The sequence below is a fragment of the Xiphophorus couchianus genome, chromosome 2, assembly GCF_001444195.1.
Source record: "Xiphophorus couchianus chromosome 2, X_couchianus-1.0, whole genome shotgun sequence".
Lineage (NCBI taxonomy): Eukaryota > Metazoa > Chordata > Actinopteri > Cyprinodontiformes > Poeciliidae > Xiphophorus > Xiphophorus couchianus.
The window spans coordinates 8,077,220-8,102,132 of record NC_040229.1 but is presented as its reverse complement, the minus strand read 5'-3'; the positions used below and the strand labels follow the sequence as shown (position 1 = coordinate 8,102,132).

Sequence of the window (24,913 nt, the reverse complement as noted above, 5' to 3'; positions counted from 1 at the left end):
TGTCAGCTCTAATGAAAGAGTCAAACGCCCCAGTGTCTCTCAGAATCTTAACTTGGACCCTTTCCCCGCCGTTTGGCAGTAACACAAACCCCTCATGAATGAAAGGCAGATACGAGTCGTCTGCCAACACTGCAGCCTCTGACACATTCTTAACTTTCTGCTCATTTACGTAAGTGGCGATGTTTTCCGGTAAGCCATTTTTAAATTCCTCCAACAAAATCAGGTCGCGGAGCTGATCAAAGTTCCTAACGTCTTGTGCAGCACACCACCGATCAAATAAGGCTGTTTTAACACGCCCAAATTCAGTGTAGTTTTGAACGTCGGCTTTTTTATAGTGGCGAAATTTTTGTCTATATGCCTCAGACACGAGTTCATAGGCTTTTTCCACTGCACTCTTCACTTTATTATAATTTAAACTGTCACCAGCTGACAGCGAGGCATAGGCTTCCTGTGCTTTACCGGTAAAAACGCACTGCAAAAGCAGCGGCCAAACCTCCTGATGCCACCTCAGTGTCTTTGCCACATGTTCAAACAAGACGAAATATTTATCCACATCCAACTCTGTAAACGGTGGAATCAAGCGAATGCATTTAGTTACGTCAAACTCTGCCCGCGCAGAACTACTGGCCTGATCAACAGAAACGCGCGCAGACTCGCGTTTCGCAGCTGTCTCCAATTCCAATCTGCGCATCTCCACTTGATGGTGCAGCTCTCTCTCACGGAGCTCCAAACGACGCATTTCCAACTCCAACTCCATTTTACGTACCTCAGCGTTAGACGCCCCAACTTCACCCAAGGTAGTTGGTTCGGGAGGTGGCAAAATGTGTTGCTCAACCAACGCGGCATACAGTCGCCTTTTAATAACCTCCTTTTTCTCCTGTTTAACCACAGGCACTTCAAACTGAGCAGCAATAGCTATGAGATCGTTTTTAGTAGCAACACTAAACTTCTCCAAAGAAGGCTCAGCTACAAAATCGTCCAGATCAAACTCCATTGTTAAGCAAAACGGTAATCGCACACCACAGGAAGAGAAAAAAACAAGCGAAACTGCAAATACAGTGAAAAGCGAAAGTAAATTGAAACCAGTGCACAACGGGCCCAAAGTAATTATGCCCCCACTATACTTAACCTGCCTGCCACGACTCACCTGCCTAACTAATTCCTGGCACTTCACGTGGATCGGCGGCGGGTTTATTAAGCACTAACCCAGTAAGAAATTAATCTTACGGATTGCCCCCGAGATCCCTGCTTGCACAGTGAACGCTAACCGCAAACCCCCACGACACTACCAAAAAAAAACAAACAGGTGAAGTCTAAAGCGACAGCACCTCTTAGCCTAGCAGGAGACACAACCACTAGAACAGAACCAACATTGATGCACAAGCCCCAAAACATTTCACTCACCTGTATACCGGACCAATCTACCAACAGCCCACAGCTGCCCACAACAAACAAACCGGTTAAGAAAGCCGCGTCCCACCTACAACGATGATGTCACTGCGTACTCCTACAAATAGGAAAAAGATGAATGAAACACGCCATGCACTCAAACCAACAAATTTCCAAACTGTAGAAAGTTTGTTTTTGACGAGCCCCCATTTGTTACGACCCGGCTCAGATGGCCGCAACAAAAAGTAGGGAGGACACGGCAAACCCAACGGTTTTTAACCCCTTGCGAGGCATTTATTAAAAAACACAAGGTGTCAGCGCCGCCTCTGAGTCCGGATCGTCTGCTTCTGTTGTCAGCCAGCCACACACACCGATTGATGGAACGGCGCTCCTTATATACCATCCAGGTCTGGGAGGCACCTCCCACAATCAAGGACCTAATGGAAAAGCAGCCTGCACTATACACATAGGACAGCACCGCAGGGGCGTCACAATATTTATTTTCTTACTTTAAAAAAGATATAGTTGTTTATTTCCATCTTTTAATGTATTTCTAATACTGCATAAAAAGGCTTAACTAAAAACTCTGCTCAATGTGCCGCGTTTTTTTTGTTTTAGGGTTTTTTTATCCGATTAATCATCAGAATAATCACTAACCAAAGTAATTGTTAGTTGCAGTACTACTTTATAGTTTGGTCTTAAATTTAATTCAAGATGACACTAGGAAGGCATTAAAAATCTTAGACTTACTGAAACCCTTAGATTCCCTGCTACACAGATAAAAACACAAATAATCTTTTTCTGTTAAGCAGCAAAGACTTGTTGGACTGAAACTAATGAATCAGTTCTGTCTGCATGACCTGAGAGTTTTCACACCCATATTATCGCCATACCTGGACGAACAGGTATCGCCGTATCTCACATAGGTGTCTGTGTTTGCATTTTTGGCAGGTGCTGAAGAAGGCCACCATCCGGAAGGAGCAGGAGCCCGACTTTGAGGAGAAACGCTTCAACGTGACGATCGGCGAGGACGAGAGAGAGTTTGACAAAGAGAACGAGTTCTTCAGAGAACGGAGCTACAGGATTATCCGAGAGTACGGCCTGCTCACGCTCGGCGCTTCACGCTCGTTTCAGCCCCCAGCAGCACAAAACACAAACGTCTCGATGCATGTTCTGTTGATCAGTGCAGACGTCAGCAACTTTAAAAAGTTTTAAAACTTTTTTTTAAAAAACCGACTGCAACAGTTTATTGAGAGAGGAACAAAAGATAAGAACAGTTCTAATTTTAAAAAGGAACGTCCAGTGTCTAATCCAAACATAAGTTTTATGAGTCAGGTCATAAATACAAAATATTCTGTATTTATTAAATTCTAATGTTTTATATGTTTTGTTATTCACCACTTATTGTATATACAACAAACATTACGGACTGACAAAAAGCAGAAACAGGGCGTATTAATCTACAAAATAAACAAATACAAACGAATAACGGCAAGAAAAATAAATTAATCAAGCAGACAAAACAAAACACAGGTCTTAATAAATATTGAGTATAAAGTTCTAAAGTGATTAAACTTATTATTTTTTTATTCATCAATTATTGTATATACAGTAGTAATAATTATAAGAGAATAAATAACAGCAACAAAAATAAAATGACCAACCAACCAAAAATTATAATAATAAATAAGTAGGCATACATTAAAATGGACACATTCAAAACACAGAACATTATCAACTGGTGTCAAAACAATCAAGTTGTTTAACATATGTGGGTTAGAATATAATTTCTTTAAATCTGGGCAGTTATTTTCTGATTTGCATTAATATTTTCCTTTTCTCTAATATTGCTTGATTAACCTAGCATTAGATATTTTGGGGATAGAAGTGGAAAAGAGAGAGAGAGAAAGAAAGTAAATAAAAAGTACATACCATACCAAATAATAAATAACTAAATAAATAAAGGATAAACTATTTTTTATCTGTTACTAATTGTTATTCCATTGATATCTGTTGTGATTTAAATCTAACCTAAAGGGTCCAAAAACAATATATCAGTCCAAACAGGATCACCGGCGGATCAATGATCCCAAACACAAATGTGTCACAGTGGCCTAGTCCAAGGGTTTGCAATCTTTCCAATCCAAGATTGGAGCCATATTTGCTCTGTCCATCTAAATAAAACTCATTTAGAGGCAGAAACGTTAAATGACCTTCTGCAAAAATACAACTATTTAGTGTTTTTAATAAATGGCTACAAGAGCAAATTTTATTTTTATTTTTAGGATTTTAAATAAAAAAAATATGAAAAGTTTTTATGGAAAGAGTAGATGTATTTTCTCCTAAGATATAATGGAAAATTATGTTAAAAAAGAAGATAAGACAATAAAAATATTTCTGGTACTTTTAATGAGTATTTGTTGTGAAGATTCAATAATATTCTATGATTTAAAAAAAGAATTTCACTAATTAATGTATATAGAACAAACATTACAGACTAACAAAAAGAAGCATTGATGTACAAAATAAGTGGATAAGAGATCAAATAACAGCAACAAAAATAAACAAAAAACAAAACTGTGAGGTATTAAAATGAAAAAGTTCACAACAACTTAGTAACTTTGTTTTTTATTCACTGCTTTCTTCTTCATTTGCCTAATGAACAACAGTCTGGCTTCTGTTGGGTGTTTTTGTTTACTTGATGTTAAATTTTAATCAGGCTAGATAATTATGTTCTGATACAGAAAACCCTGCAGAAATGAAAGAGGGTGTACTTTCTTTTTCCAATGACTGCTACAGATAATGGAGTTTTTAATCAGCTCATTTTGACTGGAGTGTCTTGAGTTTAACCTTTACTTCTTCATCTTTTCTCATATTTCCAATCCAAAAATATCCCAAAACAAAAATAGAAAGTAAAACACAGTGTTCCCTTTAATGCAGAAATACTTAAATTAAATGTACTCACATGACTCTTTTACTTCTTTCAGGGAAATGGACTTCAGAGAACCGGTATACGGGTAAGTTTAAATCATCCTCAGAAATATTAATCTGTTACTTTACATCGTTAAAACCCTCAGTAACTTTCAGTAAGTCAGACATTTTCAAAAGTTTTTACCCAAAAGTCCTCAGTAAGCAACGATTAGGATTTAGGATGGATGACATCTACTGTACATATTAGAAAATGACGTTTCAACCCTTCATGGATCGATAGGCAGCGACATTTGCTTCTCTGAGGTCATTACTGACGGGAATGCACCGATGTGAACATTTTGGCCAATACTGACATCCGATATTAATATTGCAGGTTTGCAATAATCGATATTTACCAATATTTTATGCATTTTCCTACATTTCTACAACCACATGTTTTACTGCTTCAGTTAATAAACACGCAACATGAAATAATTCTTTCTTTTTTAATATTGACTCAGGTTTACTTATTGGACCGACGCTGATATGTGACAAAATTACTAACATCAGACGGTACCAACGGTGATACCAATATATCGCATGTATTTGTATATTAATATACATCGGTATATTAACCACTTAAACTCGTTTTGTACAACATTAGAAATGCAATAAAAACAGAGGTAAATTTTTTTTTATAAGAAAAAGTGCAACAACACAGCTTTTCTTTAGTGTTTGTTTAATCATTTGTAGGAAAGGATGCATCTACAGCTTAAAAATGCTTTTAATGTCAACACCTGATTTTATTTTTACAGAATTTGAACCAGATTAATCTAAAAATGTCACTTGCCCTGACTATGTTCTTTTGGAAAATAGCCTTTTTTAGAGTCTGTATACTCCAGTTAATGATTAATCTATTCCTAAATTAGTTGACAATTATTTAAATAATTGATTAATAATTTAAGCTTAAAAATACTTTATTGATCCCATAGGAAGTTTAAATGTTGTAACTTATTAATTCAAATTCTTTAAACAGTTATTGTAGATGGTGATGTTCGCAGGAAAGATTTTGTTTGAAGAAGCCTCTGACTGAAGACACAATTTTTCTAATCCCGTCTCCTTAAAATTAAAATCTGTAGAATCTGTAGCTAATGTTTTTTATATACAATTAATCGTCTGGATAATTGATTGCAAAAAGTTGCAGCCGTAGATATGTCGTGCGTCTTTGCAGTGTTTGCAAGCAACTACATTCTCCAGAGCAGCAAACGTTCAAAATGGCTGCCTTTACAGAAGTCAAACTGACTGTGATCAACAGAAACTTTTTTATCACAATTCTGTTGATTTCTTTTTTCTTAGTAGAAATTCTTTCATGATAATTTGAGATATTAAAGGAGGAATTATGTATTTTTTATAGAGACATTTTGAAAGTATCACCCAGTTTCTGAATATTGCTTCTGTCCACAGTGAGCCATATGTTGACCCGTACTACGACTACGAAATGGAGGCCTTATGGAGGGGGGGTCAGTATGAGAACTTCAGGGTTCAGTACACAGAAGCACCTCTTCCTTACCACTTTGCTGTGAGTATCGCCACTCAACGTTTCTCTGCATAAATCAAGGCTTATCCAGCCACGGTATCTGTTGTTTGTTTATTCTATCGATGACAAAACATGCGTGTCCAGTTTATTTAATTACATAAATGAATACATGGTTGACAAATGCGGAAAATGTACAAGGAAGTCTTTCATTGTTATCCGACACCACTTCCAGATTTCATTACAGGCAGGGTTTAGATCCTCTTCCTATTCAGCAGGATGCAAACCTTCCAGCTGAAGCCCTGATTCACAGATGAACATTTAGTTGCCACAAAGTGTATTTTTACAGTTCATCATCTGGCATTACAGGGTGGTTTTAGTATATAGTCACCTGCTTCTTCTTCATGTTTGTTTTCATCTTCTTACAGTTGCTCTGCTAAAGGAAAAAAGATCAGTAAATGGAGCGTTATATCCCTGACTTGATCCAGCTAAAAACACAAAAAGACAAGGAGTGAGAAAGATAGCATTCAAGCTAACATTAGTTTTTAACTGATTTTAACTCAAAACTAAGGTCACCTTACTGAATTAAGTTAATATTACTCAACATGCTGGTATACAGCAACTTAATAATGATAGCTTTTAATCTAAAATTAGCTTTTCAGATCATTTTGACTCAAAAGCTAAAGTGAACTTACTGTTTAACGTAAAAACAAACACAACATTAAATTAACTGAGTTAATCTTAGCCATCATGCTTGTGTAAGGCAAAATAATGGTAACATTTAAGCTAATATTAACTTTTTAGCTAATTTTGACTCAAAAGGTAAAGTTACTGAATAGATTAAGTTAATGTTACCTAACATTGATGTTCCATGCAAATGAACTTGACTAGTGTAAGTAAATATAATGGTAGACTTTAAGCTAACATTAGCTTTTTAGCTTATTAAGATTAAAATGCCAGCAGTAACTTAATCTTTCCAGAATGCTAATGCTACTCCGCACGATGATGTAAATCACCACAAGTTGGAATGTATTTGTCTGTTACTACCATTTCTGCAGGAGCGTGACCGTGAGCGTGACCTCCGGGAGCGCCACCGGGAGCGGGAGAGAGATCACCGCGAGAGGGAGCGGCGGCAGCAGCGGGAGAGAGAAAGAGAGCGGGAACGCGAGAAGGAGAGGATTCGACGGAAAGAGGAGTGGGAGAAAGACCGGTTGAAACGCAACGAGAAGGAGAAGCCGAGGATGCGTCCTCCTCGCGACGCCCGGGAGAAGAAAGAGGAGGACAAACTGAAGCCGCGCTCCCCGCTCGGCCCGCCGCCAAAGTAAGGACTTTTCCCTTCGTATGACATTAGATAAAAAATCAAAAAATGATACAATGTAGCAATCTGTTACACAGCCAGATTTATTATTACCAGCTGTTAAATCATTGACATCAGTATAAAAATATTCCTGCCTTGTGACTGTTGCTTATGTCATCTTAGTCATCTTCCTTTAATTTGATGTTTCCTAAAATGAGAAGCACAGATTAAATCTGATTTTCAGTTCCATAGTTTTATAGCCAAGTAATAATAATATCACATTTTATTTGCAATTATAATGGATAGGAATAAATAAACGAGGTTCGTTAAAAAGTGCTTTAATTCACCAACAGCACAGGAGGTACCGTATTTTCCGCACTATAAGGCGCACCTAAAAACTTTCAATTTTCTCAAAAGCCGACAGTGCGCCTTATAATCCGGTGCGCCTTATATATGGACCAATATTGAGCCACAACAGGTCTCGCAACTACGGTAAGCAGCCGCCGACTTCATTTTCCCCCGTAGAAGAAGAAGCGCGCGGTGCACGCTGGGTTTTGTGTAAAGACCCCAAAATGGCTCCTATTAAGAGACACGCTTACGACGCAGAGTTTAAGCTCAAGGCGATCAGTCACACAGTAGAACATGGGAATAGAGCAGCAGCGAGAGAATTTAACATGAACGAATCAATGGAGGAAGCAACAGCTGTTCATTTTGGGAATGAACAGAGTTTTCAGAACGCTGGTTTGTAATCTATGATTTGTACTTGTACATCTAAGTATGATGTATCATACTTTTACAAAGCTAAAAGTATGATTTTCCCCCATTAATTACTGCTTTTATTCATTTCAGTTAAAAATATTTTCTCAATTTCAGTTTTTATTTTGTTGGTTTTAGGTAATAATAAGCTTGGAAACAAGAAGATGTCGCGTTTATTAGCTGAACTTTGCACAAGCATTGACCTGATCCACATGCAAATACATGAAAACAATCGCTTTTTAAAATTTATTTATTTATCTCTGTCTTCAACAATAACTGAATACAATCTAATGGGGACTCTGTCTTAGACTCTCTAAGTCACATTTCTCTGTATGCGACTAAGAGAGAGAACAATTGCAGTGATTTCAAAAACCAGTTTATACGTCAAAACACTGACGTCGGCTCATGTGTGTTTACAGCTGTTGAAGGATCGTCATCATTGTTTTTGGGCTTCTTTAGACTGACGGGGAAACTTGGGAACATTGCACAATATCAAAAACAAATCTACACATGCAAAAACAATGAGACACTGTTTTGACTCTAGTCTTTAATCCTCTGACTGTAAGTCAGCAGAGCGATTCTATCGTCAGAAAAGTAAACAGCTACTGGCAATGGTTGAATGAGAGTCACTTTTTTTTTTTTTTAAAGCCTTTAACTGAACCCACACAGCATATTAGCACAAACACGGTAGAGGGTTGGTGATTGGGCCACGTTTGGAGAAATAAGACTTAAAATTTAATAAATGTAAGACTTTTTAACAACCTGTAGGTTGAAATTGTTAAGTTAGACGTTTTCAATGGGCCTCAAATATATTTTTTCAAAGCAAACATTTAATAATTTAATGCAAGAAATAAAGTAGTCAGATTTTTTTTTATTTGATGTGTTATTCATGTTAGAGTCAAATAGTCAAATTTAATAAATTAGAATGAGAGTTCACCTGAGGCCTGTTTATTAGGCTAAAAGTAAAAGTTTGAAAATAACCTTTGTATAAGTATTAAATATACTTATTAAGCCCACATTTTGCATTAAATATGTTTTTTCTTAATGGTCTGAGGTAATATTCCAATTTTAAATGTCATGTTTTTATTCCTTGTAGAAAAAACATCACCATAATCTGTACAAATAACGGATTTATCTTTAAAAGCCATTTAGCCAAAACATTTGTGATGATAGGTTTATCCAGGAATATTAGAGAATAGGAAAACAAAAATGCTAATAAAAAATACCTGCTAAAATTAAAAGAAAAAAATATATATACACATCTTATTGAAAAAGGATCTCACATTTTTGCTGTGCGTCACCTTTCAAAAATCCTTATGAGCTGCCTGTTGTGGCACAATATTTAAGTTAGTCAGGGCCGCACAAAATCATTCAGAGACCAATAAGTGGCCCATGTGCCACACTTTTGACACGCCTGGTCTAAACTATGGGTTACACCTCCAGTTAGTGTCATCCTCAGTTATTTCACACACTTGGGAGTAACGACTTGTTAGTCATGCTGATTGCACATAAAAAAATGCTAACAATAGTACAAAACAACAACCTGCAGTGAAACGTCAGTGATCTGCTGTGAAAATAAACACAGGAAGGGAAATGAATCATCATCTATCATCATATCTAATCCACACATGAAAGAGTGAAGCTTTAATCATCCAGACAGGCCTGGAGAAATTCTCATTAATTTGATGATAACTGAACACATAAATGGAATAACATCATGTAGCGTTTCCCTCAGTGGCGGCTTTTCACTCAAAGTACAAACCTATTATGTTTTACATAATGCTTGTAAAAGTATGACACATCATACTTTTACAAAGCTAACTAAAACATACTGAAATCACAGACATAATCTTTTGTTTTCACGTTTATGAATCCGTTTATCGGCTTTTCAAACTGACGTGAAATAGATCTTTTTAAACACAAACAATTTATGTCAGATGTCGGCAAATTACGAAAGTCCAGAAAAATGACAGCAGCACAAGTTGGGAGAAAACTCCAGTCAGTTGGTTCTTCAACATTAACTGAATACAGTTTATGAAAATTGTATCTTCTGGTTTTTTTATTGATTACCCAATTGACTCATGCATAATTACAAATTCAATACTTTCACTTTTTTTAATTCTGCACCTAAAAATTAACCAAAGTTAAAAAAAAATAATAAAAAAAATCAATAGAACTAGCACTTTTTCATCAATATTAAGGAATTATTGACTTAAAACAAGCTCATATCAAAAGTTACTTCTAAGTTTGTTTTATCCTAATTTAAGTGTATTAAGATATTTACACTAGAAACTGGACCAAAAATACTTAATACTGGTAAGATTTATTATTTTTGCAGTGATCACTGATAAAAACTAAACAAAAACTATTTAATAACTAATAAACAAAATCTAGTAAATAATCTAAAAACTAATCAAATCAGTCAAAAAGTCAAATCGAAATAAAACTAAACTGTAGTATAACCCCGCTTTCTTTCACACATTTTTCTACGACTCCCGTCAGGATTTTTTAATAAAGTCTTCAAACATTAAGTTACATTACACTGTGTGGTTTTATACATCCTGCTTCCTTCCTTTCTTCAGTCCTTCTTGAACAGGAAACGGGAGTAGATAAGGATCTAAAAATATCTCCAGTGTTGTGGTTCTATTTTTAGCCGACTTGTTTGCTCTTGCATCACGTCTGTGAACTCAGGCACTCCAGGCTACGAACGTACACAATTGCATGCAAAGTGACCAGTTACTCATTATGGTGATGTAACTTAAGGTGTGTTCTGGTTGTAGAGTTTACATAGTTGATTTATTCAGCAATCGTAACGTAAACGAAATTTTTCTGAGCTTCTTTAGCACTAGACAGTGTTATTTAGTAGGAATATCCCCTCGGTTCATTTATGGTTCATTTCCTCCTGCAAATATTTATTTTAGACACTCAAGAATAGTTCCTGGCTCTTGATGCTATATTTGGAAAATTAAATGCCGATAGCGCAAGCAGGAAAATTCCGGTCACTGCTTTCTTTTTGTCTCGTAACTGGTGGGTTGCTGGTTCAAACCCCCGCGCCATCTGTCTCTGTTGTTTGTTGTTTGAGGGACAAGATTAGTGGCGTCCAAACTGTTAGTCATGTGGGCCAGAATCGTCAAGTCAAATGTTGGTCTGTCGCAATCAGAGGTGGGCAGAGTATCCAGAAACTGTACTCAAGTAAGAGTAGCATTCAACATTTTTATTCAAGTAAAAGTAAAAAGTTGCCATCCAAGAAATTACTCAAGTAAGAGTAAAACGTCTACTCAAGTACTGAGTAACTGATCAAATTATCAATCATTTAATATTTAAAAATCACATCATCAGACGAACCAAAATATAAAGATAAGTGTAAATTTAGGTATTTTAAGGACAAAACTCACAATAACTCACATAAGTAACAAAAAATAACAAAACCAGGCAAAAGAAAAATTTTCCAAATCAGTTTCTTTCAATAAAAAACTTTTAACAAAAGCTGCAGGTGTGTGTCTGTGTCTGGTGAATATTTAGTTAAAACATATTTGTTTTTCATTCAATGGGCAGAAAATCCAGACATTTTAGTCAAATAAGAGAAGAAATACTTCATAATAAAATTACTCAAGTAAAAGTAAAAAGTACAGCGTAGTAAAGACACTCCTAAAAGTAAATTTTTTCAAAACGTTACTCAGGTAAATGTAAGTAGTTACTGTCCAACTCTGGTTGCAATAAGCAACGCATCAATTAACTGCATGATAAATTTTAGCTCAATCATTTCCATGACTTATGATTTTTTTCTATTCTCTGTTTCTACCAAAAACCTGACGACTAAAGTCTTCAGTCGGTGCTTTGGTCTCAACCAGTCCTAAAGGACAATTTAGTTTATTAAATTTTATTTGTTGCTTCTATTGTTTTTGTTAATTTATTTTGGATATTTGAAATGTTTTATATATATATATATATATATATATATATATATATATATATATTTCAGACGTAAACAATTACATGCAAGGGGTTTATAGTCTTTTTATTCAGTCTATTTATATATTGGAAATTCACAGCAAACATTGTCTCAAGGCATTTTCCACAAAATCTAAAGTAATTTAAATTTAATTGCACCAGCATTCCAATTAATTCTAGTTATGATCTTGATCATTTCCCAGGTGACTTTAATTTTTCCTACTAGTCCTGCACTCTGTACAGTTCTGTACGACTAATATTTTAGCACAAATTAATAAATTTTTGCCTTCACTCTTTATTTTCTTTATCTAAATCTCTTGCTTCGGCGTTTCTGCATCTGCTATGATGCAACAAAATCATCTGAGTACAAACTGAACCGCCTGCTCACTTTCTATGGCACGATTGTTATTCCATTATTGCAAAATGTTCTGCATTGAGTAACCCAAGAGTGTGAATCAGTTTGCAGAGAACAAACCTGGAGGTGTGTGTAAAGAGAAAAAAGAAAAAGAAACAGGAATAAAGCGGCCGCTTTTACGAAGCACGTGCAAACACAAAGAAAGGTGTGTTGGCCTTTGTGCCCTTCGCTTTCCAACCGTTTCACAGGTTTCAGCTCAGACAATTTGTGCTTTTAGCAGGAAGCGCCTTTTATTTACAACACTCTGTGATCATCTTCAAAAAAAAAAAAACTTTTTGAGTTTGAATATATAAATTGTTTCTGTGAAACCTGTAAATATGCAAAGAAATAAGTTGCATGTTTTACTTTTTCTTTCTGTTGATGTTTGAATTTAATTACAAACAACAATGGGGTGTAAAATTCCCTCACTATTTGGACACATCTGACCTTTTACAACAAGTGGCTCTGATTTTCCCCGTCCGGCTCAACTTTGCTTAATCAGGTCATTTATGTGAGCCTGCATAGATAATCATCAAGAGATAGTTTCACTGTAGCCTGCATGTTATTATTCACACAAATCCTTTAATCTCTGAAATACTCTTTTGTAATCAGCGATTTAACTAATGTTGTTGATCTGCTGTTTGATATGACTAAACAGAAACAAAAAAAACTTTTGTGTCTGCTTTCATTAAAGGTGAAAAATGGGAAATGATGGAAACTCCGCTGAGGCTTCAAGCCTCCTACTTTTTATGTTTTTGGACCAGATTTTAGCTTTTTAATGAGCATTTCTTTTGTCTTTATAAAGTCCTCAAGCTACTAATTAGTAGGATCTAAATTTAAAAAAAAAATTTTAAAACTAGCTATTAATCTAGAATGTATAAAGCTTTTATCTGTGCAGAAACGGGGGCTGTGCGATCGGACTCAGATATAAATTCTCTGTTTTTTCATAGCAAATCCAATTTTTGATCTTAATCTGTTTTCTCTTTCTTTCCTAAAAATAACAGAAGCTACCTAAAAAATTTTATTTAAATTATTCATTTTATAAGTTTTATGATAGAGTATTAATGCCAAGCAACAATTGTTTTGTTTAATTGTGAGAATACAGTCATATTAGCAGAATAAATATGCAGGTCTACTAGAACTGCATATTTCTAGTAGACCTGCATATTTATTCTGCTAATATGACTGTATTCTCACAATTAAACAAAACAATTGTAGCTTGGCAATAGTACTCTATCATAAAACTTATAAAATGAATAAGTTTTTGCTCATAATTTTCATAATGTATTAAAATTATGAGCAAAAAATTCTTAATGAAAAAACAACTTGGTTAGACTTATTTAGTTCAGTTCGAAGGATTTTCTTCAAAATACAGAAGTTTGCGCGATCATTTCATAGAGTTGCTGCTAACAATTTTGATGCTTGTATATTAAAAGGTGAATTATTACTTTCTCTGTAAAACTGACACCAAAGTATAACTTCACAAGGTGCTAAATATTTCTCATTCTAATGTTTTATATCTCGTGTAGGAGTTTTCATAAAATTACTACTTTATTCTCCTAATATTGTGACTTCATTATGGTGTTATGACTTTATACTTGTAATTAAATTTTAAAAAAATACTAGCTTCATCTTTTATATTTGGTTTTGGAGTTGAACTGAATTCAAAATCCAGATAAAAAGAAGCTGTAAAACAAGATGGCTGATATCACTCTGAACTACGGAAACCCAAGGAATGCATTGTGAAAAAAGATCCAGATTTCTAAAAATTAAATCTTTGATTCGATTAATGGCCCAACCTTTGCAGAAATTACATAATCTCTCCCAACAATATCACAAAATATCAGAAAATTATAAATTCTGTCCAACATTGTTCAAAATTTGAATAAATTAAAAGTAAAATGTTGAAAGTTGGTTATTTGACATTCAGGATTTAAAAAATGATCTAAAAACAATTATTTTTCAAATTACACTTTGAGATTAACTGCCAAAAACATAAAGTCATAAAAGACGGCACACAGTCAACAATTGAGAAAACCAGAAACAACCGTTTTGATGAGTGACATCATTGATACACGCCAAATATGTTGGTCAACGTTTCTTTCACATTACAGACCTTACTGGCTCTTCTGCAAAAACCAACAGATGATCCATTTTTCTCAGCAGGCTGATGGAGCTTTCCTCCAAGAAGGAGATGCTTCCCCTCATGAGGCGACCAGACGAGTGGAAGGACCCGTGGCGACGGTCCAAATCTCCCAGGAGACGGGCCGCCATGGGTTCCCCGCCCCGAGGCCGCCGCCGCCATCGCCCCTCAGGCTCCTCCGTCTCTCTGTCCAACTCATCCAGGTAGGAACTCATCTAGTCGGATTTAATGTTTGTGTCATCTAAATAGACAGTAGGAGGACATTCTGGGTAAGAACAACCAAGACAAACATGCTAGGTTAGTTGGCGCTAGCAGGAGAAATGACTCATGATCAGAAAAGAGAATCATAAAACTGCTGAAATCTGATGCTACTTCATTTTTATTTAAATTTTGTGAAGAAGGAAGTTGTGCCCAGTGTCTTCTTTAGAGGTTTTCATGTTTCCTTCAGTGGTTCTTGATGCAGGTGAGGAGCGGTACAGAATGCTCAAAGGGTGTGATTCATTTAACACAGTACACTGAGAAAGAGACGCTGGAAATGTAACAAATGTTGCAACTTTGGTCCCAAAGTAGTAATCAAATACATTTACTCAATTACAATCAGATACACCAAAACAATTCATCATTCAGCAAAAGATTTTTCAGACCTAATCAGAAAATATTGTCATGGTTTTATTTTTAGTGTTTAAAAACTGAGACGTTTAGGAGGGGATTCCAGCTTGACAAGTTGAAACATTTCAGTTTGCAACCATATTCATCGGAAGTCTTTCCAATTTTCCCTTCCTTCTTCCAAAGTACACACGCTGCGCCCTGGTGCAAGGTTAAAGGAAGATGTCTTCATGTCAGTTTCCCTAACAGCCCAAGCATTTAAAAAGCATCAAGCATTTTATTCTGATGCTTTTGTGTACTTGTGATTGTGTCATTTCCTCCCCAACAGTCGGATCTGTCGTACTTGTTGAACAGGATTTACGGACATTTACCTGCTCAAGATGGCTTCTGAAGAACTAATGATTTTTTTCCCCCGCTAAATTTGAAAGCTGCATTTTTAGGTCACTAAAATTGAAGGTTTTTTTATTGAAACAATAGGCGCTGTGTGGCGTTCTCGTAGAACACGTTTTCCTCCAGAAGAAAGCTGCACCTGTAGAGAAAACGACATTCCAACAAAATAAACATGAAAGCAATGTTTCTGCTCCTGGTTTCCGCTTACTGAAATTTACTGTTAATCTGCTCTTGTTCTTTGGAAGAAAAACAAAAAAAAACTGAACGTCAGCCATAAAACAATAAAAGCCGTACGCCTCACTGAGCGTGAATCCCACAAACGGTACATTGCTTCATTCTAATATAATTATGTGGTAGCTTGAAGCTAATGAGGAAGCAGATGAGGAGAAATTCATTCAGCACCTAGCAATTAAGATATATTAAATGTTCCCTGGGAACTCTTTAAAGTAGTGGAAAGGTTCTAGTTTTTTGTTGATAGCAACAGTTTATTGATTTAAAGCTGTATGGAAACTTCCAATATCAGTTGTTATTTTACCAGAAAGTGAAAGCATGTTTAAACTTTGTTAGTTTAAATGCACGTAAGCACAGCTTATATGACTTTGCTATTATTTTGGAATTTATTCAACATGCAGCATGTCAAAAAATCCTTTTAGGTTTTTGTTCTTGCTTAGAAATATGGATTGTTGTCTATAATATTTACATAATAGAAAACAAAAGACTCTGGACTTGGTGAAGATTGAGGTTCATTAACTGGCTGAATGTCAAAGAAAAACTGACACTCATTAAATATATAAAATCTTATATTTATTTTTAAAGCATGGAAATCTTTAGTCTTAGTTTCAGTCTGACTCTATTAGCTTGTGAGGTGATGTTTTTAGTAAGAATTTACCAGAATGTTGTCAATTACATTTAGCTCAAATGTATGCAGAGGACGCATTCCTCTAAAAACGAGCTGCACAAAACTGGACAGATTAATTGTAATTAATCATTTATTCAAATTTCACGCTAAAATAATTTTTATTAGCTGCAGATGCATCCTTTGCCACTAACGTCCAAGCAGACGCTGAAGGATGCATCTTAGGCAATAAAATCTTTATTTTCTGTTTTAAAAAATAAATTTGAATGCTTATTTGCATTTAATAATTCTGTACAAAATAGGTGTAAGTGATTAAAAGAAAAATCTTCAGAATGTTTTATGATTATTCACTAGAATAATCAATTACTAAATTAATCATTAGCTGCAGCACTAGTGTAAAATTAATAACTGAGTTCAGAGTTCTCACTTAGATTTTAAGGGGATGTACTATGCAAATTTCACATTTTGCATGTTGTGTACTTCCATGTGGGTTTCTACCACAGACCCCACACATCCTGGACACAGACTGCTCAGACATTTACCTTCAGGTCGGTGCTGCAGAGCGATGTTTGAAAAACAGACACTGTTTGTTCCCCCAGGTTCTCTCTCTGTGACGAACACGCACCAGTCAGGGTCCAGATAAATTTCACACTTGCACTAATTCAACCATGTCTTCCTCTTTTATTAAAATTCTATATATATCAGAGGTCGCGTTAACAGAATATTTTCTGGGTTTTTTTTTTTTGTTTGTTTGTTTGTTTGTTTTAAACGACGGGAAAATTTGAAGGCTGTCGGTCATTTGACAGGTTATAATTAAAACCCCTGACTTGTGCACATGGGCAGACATTAAAGACTTTACGCAAAGAGTTAATCGGAAAGGCAACTAAAATCAATCAATAAAAATTTCTTTCTGAATTTAATCTCATGGACACTGAACTAAATGCGTCTTTCTAACCGGGAGCTGCGGCTACACAACCAATGCGGGCTCCACCGCTGCAAATAATTAAACTGAACTCACCCTGTGGTTTTAACAAATGGAGCTGAAGACATTCCCCTCCTGGACCTCGCAAAGGGTGAAAAGCTCGTAGAGTTCAATTGATCGGTTTGGATCAGACAGATCCAACTGACCGATGAACCAGCGCAGATTTCTCTGCAGATGCGGATCAGGAGGAATTTGTGTGGCTGTGCGTTCAGACCCCTGCAGGTGAGGTTTCTTGTAATTTAAGTGGAGTCGCTTAATTTCATTTATTATAAGTTATTGGGGCCACAGTCAGTGTTTTTTTTCACTACGGAGAAAAAATGAGATGCGTTCATCTGCTTTATGTGTGATGGGATCTGGATTCACGGTTCAATTAGGTGAATATTAACCAAAGCGTATAAAAATGCGGCTAAGTAGCCTAATGTTAATATGATTATAATTTGACGGGTAGAAATAGAACATGACCGTTTTTTTTTTGTTTGTTTTTTTATGCTGTCAGTCAAATGACGGATAACAGAAAAGTAGTGCGACCTCTGATATGTATACACGGCATTTGGAAAATATTCACAGGACTTCATTTTTCCACATTTTATGTTCCAGCCTTATTCGAAATTCAGTGTTTCCACAGGGTAGTGGAAAGAGGTAGTAAATTAAATGAGCTCCAATTAATGTTGGTAATAAACAGAGTTTGACTTGGTAGTCAGTGTTTCATCAACCCTTCAATATATTTTGCCTTTTTTATTGATGATGACTTTTGGTTTTAATTTCATTTAACTATAAATTCTGTATAAATGTTGATGAACTCGATTGGTTCTGCTGTTGAGACTAGAGTCATTTTGCGTCTCACCTTGGGAAAATCTAAGTTTTCAGAACTTTGACTCAATGACCAGAAATTCATTGGCTTAAGCCGGTCTTGGGGAATCAACCACAAGCGTTTTATAAAGTGCTTTAAAAAGAAATCTATAAATTTGACTTGAAACAGTTTGACGGCGATCAAATCACACCAAGCATCCACCATTTACCAGCAGCCCTGAACTGAAACAAACAAATATTATGAGGGTATGAACTTATGAAAACAATTATTTATTGAACAATATTTGTAAATTGTTCCTTACAAGCTAAAATCATCTTTTGATTCAAAGTTGCATAATCAAAATAATTTCCTATTTCTACAATTAAACCTACATTTTATATGTTGTGTCTTAATACTAGTATTATTCATTTACTTTCCTTTGTTGACTAGTGTACCTCATACCTAAAGTTATAAATAATAAGCAGAATTTTATTAACATTTTATTTAATTTAGTATATCATATTTAGAAGGCATTAGTGAGTATAAATCTATTTTTATTAAACAAACTAACTCAGGGTTAAGATTATTCACTGAGTTTATCAGCCAAATTTAATTCAGTGGCTTTTTGCACGCTTCCACTTCAATGAATCACATGTAGTTCACACTGTCACTACAAGACTGGTATCTAATAACAGCCTTAGTATGAGAGGCATGCATAACTTTCCATATGTGTAGGTTTTATTCACCTTCTGTGCTGTACTTTCACTGAAAGAGGTATGAAGCTAATTAGCTTTGCTAGTTCGTAAGAGGTTAAACTGTCAAAGTGAAAGTGAACTCTCCAGCTATGGAGAGAATTAGAATGAGTTTTTACTTCTGCTTCATACAGATTGTTGTTCATGTGTTGGAGAAAGGACCAGACTGCTCATAAGTCTTTGTTTTCTATTTTATTTCATCTTAGATCTTCATCTCGCTCTTCGTCCTACACGGGCTCCGGCTCGTCCCGCAGCCGTTCCTCTTCGTACAGCTCCTACTCCAGCCACTCCTCCCAGCACAGCTCTTTCAGCGGCAGCCGCTCCAGGTACGCAGTCCCACTCCTGTTCAACCTGTAGAGATGTTTTGGATTTAGAAAAATGTTGTGACTCTTGTACTGCCTTTTAGATCCCGATCATTTTCCTCGTCCCCCTCACCGAGCCCGGCTCCACCGAGGATGGCCAAGAACAAACCGGAGCCTCCACCTGTGGCTGCTAAGAGGTAAAGCTTCAGGACCTGAAATGGCTTTAACAGAGCTAAAACATCCGATCTCACTTAAATGGTTCCCAATAATTTGTGGAAATTGCAGCCAAAATGATTGAACCTGACACCATAATTCAGTACTGCTTGTTGATTTACGATACACAAACAGATAGGCAGAGAAAAGATTAAAAGCAGGGTGTCTGTGCATCCTTAAAAAGTCTTAATTTTGTGCATCTCATATTTAGGCCTTAAAATGTTTTAAATTCATTTTAAATATTTAAATTCACCTTAAATACCTTAATCACAGGCCTTAAATTCTCTTTCTTTTTTATATTCTATGTTTTTTTTTTCTTGCAGGGCTTATCTATCAGACAAAAATTTGAGTTGTACTCAGACATCTTCATTTATGGTTAAGGCTGCATGTAATTCACTGCTAACATATCCTTTCTAGCTAACTAGCTTTTTTTGCATCTCTCATAGGTAAGTGAAAATGTATTACCAGTTGGCTAGCTGAAGTTTGTACATTTCTATGGAGATATGTCTTAAATTCCATTAAATTGGTCTTGAGAAGTTTTTAAATTTGAGTTGCTGATACTTGCAGAAACTCTGAAAAGTATATTCTTAATTCAGATTAAAAGTTGGTAATTACAGGGTGTCTGCACATCCTTAAAATCTTAAATGTATCTAAAATTAAGGCCTTAAAATATCATAAGATTATTTTTTTTTAATTCTTTAATATATTTATCACAGGTCTTAAATTTTCCTACTTTTGTTAGAGGACGTTTGTACATTGGTGTGATTAAATTCAATTTGTAATGGTCTTGAAAAGGTCTTAGAAACCCTGAAATATAAACTCATAAATCAGATGAAAAGTTAGTAAGTACAGGGAGTCTAAGCATCCTTAAAAAGTCTTAAATTAATGTATCTAAAAAAAAATTTAAACTTTAAAATGTCTTAAATTCAATTTTAAAAGGGTGATTTTAAATGTTAATCACAAGCCTTAAATTTTCATATTTGTTTTGAATAAGTGTATATTTCTGTGGAGACATTGGGCTTAAATTTCACTAATGGTTTTTTAAAGGTCTTTAAAAGTCTTAAACTTGAGTTGGTGAAGCTCAAATGAAAAGTAAACACTTAAATCAGATTAAAAGTTAGTGATACAGGATGTCTGCACATCCTTAGTCTAATTGAGGCCTTGAAATATCTGAAATGTCTTAAATTCATTTTTTAACAAGTTAGTTGGTATTAAATATGTTAATCACAGGTCTTAAATTTTATTACTTTTGTTAGGAAGTCTCTATATTTCTGTGGAAGTATAGGTCTTAAATTCAGTTCATCATAGTCTTGAAAAGGTCTTAAAAAGTTTTTTTTAATGTGTCTTAGTGAAACCTGAGTTAAGAAAATGGAGCCTTTTATGAAATCTGTTCATACTAATTTTATATATTTTTTACACATTTTCTCTTCATAAATGCTTGGATGTGTTTCCCTTTCCCTCCCCAAGCATGCCACCAAAGCCGGGTGCAGCCCCGCCTCCCCGGAGAGAAAAGCCCCCCCAGAAGAAAGCTCCGAGTCCCCCTCAGCCCGGCGGACCGCCCAGCAGGCCCTCAAAACTGCCAACAGAGGGAGGAAAGCCTCCTACCAACCCCAGGGAGGCGAGCGGCGCATCGGAAGGACCAGGAGACGGGCCGCCGCCTCCACGGGAACCCGGGAGACCCCTGAACCCGAGGGAGGGCAGGCAGAGGGAGCGGCAGCAGCATCCTCCCCGCAGGTACGGCTTCTGGTTGATTTTGACTACATGGCTGACAGTACAACAAAAAATATGGAACATTATTTTCCAGATTACTGGTAGTTAAACGTTGACCCTCACTTTGATGAATGGTTCATTGTGTACATCTGGGGTCTCAAACTCCAGTCCTGCAACTTTTAGATGTGCCTCTGCTGCACCACACCTGAACAGAATAATTAGGTCATTAAGGCTCTGGAGAACTGATCTACACAAGGAGGAGGTCATTAAGTCATTTCATTCCAGTGTTTTGTACCTGTGGCACATCTAAAAACTGCAGGACTGCGGCCCTCGAGGCCTGGAGTTTGAGACCCCTGGTGTACATAATGTTTATGACTGTATTTAGAGTATAATAGAAATTTCCTTCCCACTGTGGGGAAATTCAGGTGTGCCAGCATCAAGTTACAGGTAAACAGAAAAGCAGTAGCAGATTATATGCAATGAATTTATTTAAAGAAAGGCATGAAAATCAGCAAGAATGTTGCAGAAAAACTTCAAACTCAAAAATACTTTACTTTAAAAATGCTGATCCCAATCAGTCAAGTTTATTTGTATAGGATATTTCAGTTCAAAGTGCTTTACATCATAAAAATACAACACACAGTCAACAATTGAGAAAACCAGTAAACACATCAAAATGTTTTTTAATGTTTCATTTATAATGCTTCAAAAGTAACTCTAAACAAGTGGGTTTTTGGTCTAGATTTAAGGGCACTCAGTGTTTCAGCTGTTTTTCAGTTTTCTGGAAGTTTGTTCGAGACTTGTGGTGCATAGAAGCTGAATGCTGCTTCTCCATGTTTGTTTCTGGTTCTGGATGCAGAGCAGACCAGAACCAGAAGACCTGAGAGGTCTGGAAGGCTGATACAACCGCAGCAGATCTTTAATGTATTGTGGTGCTAAACTGTTCAGTGATTTATAAACTAACAACAGTATTTTAAAGTCTATTCTTTGAGCTACAGGGAGCCAGTGTAGGGACTTTAGAACCGGCATGATGGGCCCTATCTTCCTAGTTTTAGTCAGAACACCAGCAGCAGAGTTCTGGATCAGCTGCAGCTGGAGGATTGGCTGGAGCCCCGCCTCACAACAGTAACAGCAGTAATCGCTGTTACGAAAGATAAACACATGGATGAGTTTCTCTAGTCCTTTAATCGTAGAAATTTTTTCAGGTGATAGAAGGCCGACTTTGTAACTGTCTTTATGTAGTTCTGAAGGTTTAGATCAATAAGTGAGTAGTCAATAAGTAAGAGTTTGTTGGTAGTTGTTGTAAAGTCCTAACCACTGCTGGTAGGAAGGACCTTTGATTACTCTCCTTTGTGCACCTGGGATGCTTTTACAAAAATCACCATTCCCTTAAAGTGTGTGAAGCAGCTAAAACACAGGAGAGAATACCAGATTGTGTTTTGCTGACTAGCATGATGCCTCCGCTTCGTTGGCGTAGTCAGTCATTAACTCCACCTTTATGTGCAAACATTTTATAAAGGCCTGCAACACGGTTTCCACTGGCTCCAGCTTTCCCACGTGGAATGTCAACAAAATGGAGATCTGCATTTATTCTGACATGTAGCAATCCAAAAATTCCCAGGAGAAAAAAACAGGATTTTTTTTTTACATGTATTCAACCCAGCAGATTACAACTTTACTAGTTCCTCAATTGCAACTACTCGAAAAAGTTCTCATTGCTGAGTAGAGACAAGGGGTGCACCGATTTATCGGAGCAGATTTTCTGATCAGACAATACTTACATGTGAAGCCGATCTAATCTTATCTACCTCAGTAAATGCCTAAATATCAGCCGCTGTCCTCTTCTGCTCTCCTGTTAGAGGTTTGACTGACAGACCGGCCCATCAGGTCATGTCTGAACGTTTGCTGTTGCCATCTGAGCAACTTTCTTGCTATTTTTAGCAACATTTCAGACAAACAAAAATATCTGTCAATTTTTCAACCATTTTTAAAGATCGGTAATCTGCGATCGGCTATAAAACTGTAATCAGTGTACCCCTAGTAGAGAAGGTCTGATCCAATCTTAATATTGGATCAGAGCACCCATATCAAAACCTGTAGTGGTTCTGTAGTGGTTCTGATATGGAAAAAAAGTAGATTGGTTATTGGTTGTAATGTTCCCCATCCATAAGTCAAACTCTATTCTTTGTGCTCTGAGCAACATCATGCTTTATTATTTGTTTTTTGTTGTATTTTGAAACCCTAATTGCACTTTCTGAGTCATCTGTTGTGGTTTACTTTTTCATGCTTGACCAAGGTAGTGACCTATTGTTTATCAGTTTCAGTTTCTTTGTTATTTAACATTGTTACATGTTTTAATCCTACTTGCACTGACTGAGCATATTTGACCAAGTTCCAAATGTTATGAATGGGACAAAAATTTCAGTGTGTATCTGCCAAAGATGTGCAGTGAGACAGCAGTGAGGTAGTTGGGTGAGTCCCTTCTTGTTTTGTGGAAGTGCAATGAAAGTATTTATTCAACCTTTGTCTTTTGACACGGACCGAATTATGAGAAGACAGGAAGGAATGCAGTTTCCACGGTCGCCGTGCGTGCTGCGTTTTTGTTTTGCTTCACGTGCACGTGTGAGAAGAAGTATCTGTCTCAGTATCTGCAGAACTGACACTACCTTGTTTGCATAGCAATGCGCCGGCACACAGTGGCATTGCATGTTTGTACATTTTGGGGAAAGACCTGAGAGTGGACATGTGGGTGAGACAGTGTGGGTGCAATAACTTCAGTGATTGTGTGATTGGAGCTTCATGGTGCAGAGCGGAAGAGAGAAGCAAAAGGGGAAAGGGGAACAGACATAGTGTGTGTGTTTGCTTTCATGTTTGTTTGTTTGTGGGCGAGTGTGTGTAGGTGGTCCAGGTGGAAACTATCCTGGAAAACTAGTGGCTGCACCTGTTGGTCATTATTTCTCTCCAATACTTCCCTCCAATAGACAAAAGCAGATTGTTCACCTGTTTCTTTAACCTTTTTTTATCAGTAATGATCCTAAAAAACAAAAGATATCTGCTCCGCTCCAGAGGAAACATCCCTGGAGCAAAATGGCATTAGTGTCATAAAGGTGTAAACACACCTAAACAGGTGCAGTAAAACTCAAGCAGCAGTCAAGCACAGCTTGTGTCTGTGATAAAGTGATTCCTCATGTGTGGGAGTAAGTGGGAGCAGGAGCTTGAATATTCAAATCGGTTTATTTGGGATGCAGCAGATCGGCGCTGCCGGCCGAACGGTGGGAAAACCGGGAGCAGAACAGATGAAAATCAGGTCGTATGGGGGCGAGTGGGTTTGCTTCATCACAGTGAAGCTTCTCCAAAAACAAGGGAACCACTGAATTACAAGCTGCCCTCTTCATAAAACTATCAGTTAGAGAGCCACAACTAGGCCTGTCAAAACAAGCAATAAATCAATCAATCGCATGATAAATTAAAACGAGCTCAATGATTTATTGGTTTTCTCTTTTCTATCTTTATACCAAAAATTTCAAAATTTTGAGGGGAATTTTTGTTTACAAAAACGTTTTTATTCATTTTATTTGTTGTTTATGTTTGTTTTTTTATTTTGGATTTTTAAAATGTCTTCCAGTTCAGTTTGTGTAGATTTCTCTCTAGAAATCTAGATTCTTCTAGATTTCTTCTAGATTTCGAGAACTGAAATAGACTCGGTTGTTTCCACAAACTTCTCAAAGTCCTGCTGCTGATAATGTTTCTGATGTGTTAAAACATCAAGTATTTCTATTGAATATTATCTGCAAGACATGAGTACATTTGTGGTTACAATTAATATGAATTTTTATAAGGAAGAGAAGCAGGAAAGTACTTCATTATATCATCAACACAAGATGTGATTGAAGGTGTTGGTGTGAGCAATTACTAAAACAAAAATTAAATAAAAGAAA

At 36.3% G+C, this 24,913-nt stretch overlaps 1 protein-coding gene across 6 annotated transcripts in view; it reads left to right on the top strand.

The window, feature by feature from the left end:
- Positions 1 to 24,913, top strand: part of zc3h18 (zinc finger CCCH-type containing 18) — a 50,205-nt gene that overhangs the window by 14,704 nt on the left and 10,588 nt on the right. For 5 of the 6 annotated variants that reach the window (XM_028003758.1, XM_028003769.1, XM_028003740.1 and 2 more), the window contains exons 6-13: positions 2,341 to 2,483; positions 4,377 to 4,406; positions 5,764 to 5,878; positions 6,892 to 7,154; positions 14,395 to 14,577; positions 18,957 to 19,076; positions 19,157 to 19,249; positions 20,733 to 20,999. In XM_028003758.1, coding sequence (XP_027859559.1) covers positions 2,341 to 2,483; positions 4,377 to 4,406; positions 5,764 to 5,878; positions 6,892 to 7,154; positions 14,395 to 14,577; positions 18,957 to 19,076; positions 19,157 to 19,249; positions 20,733 to 20,999 — 1,214 coding nt within the window. The remainder of the gene's footprint in view (positions 1 to 2,340; positions 2,484 to 4,376; positions 4,407 to 5,763; positions 5,879 to 6,891; positions 7,155 to 14,394; positions 14,578 to 18,956; positions 19,077 to 19,156; positions 19,250 to 20,732; positions 21,000 to 24,913) is intronic. The other variant, XM_028003776.1, reaches the window with a different exon arrangement.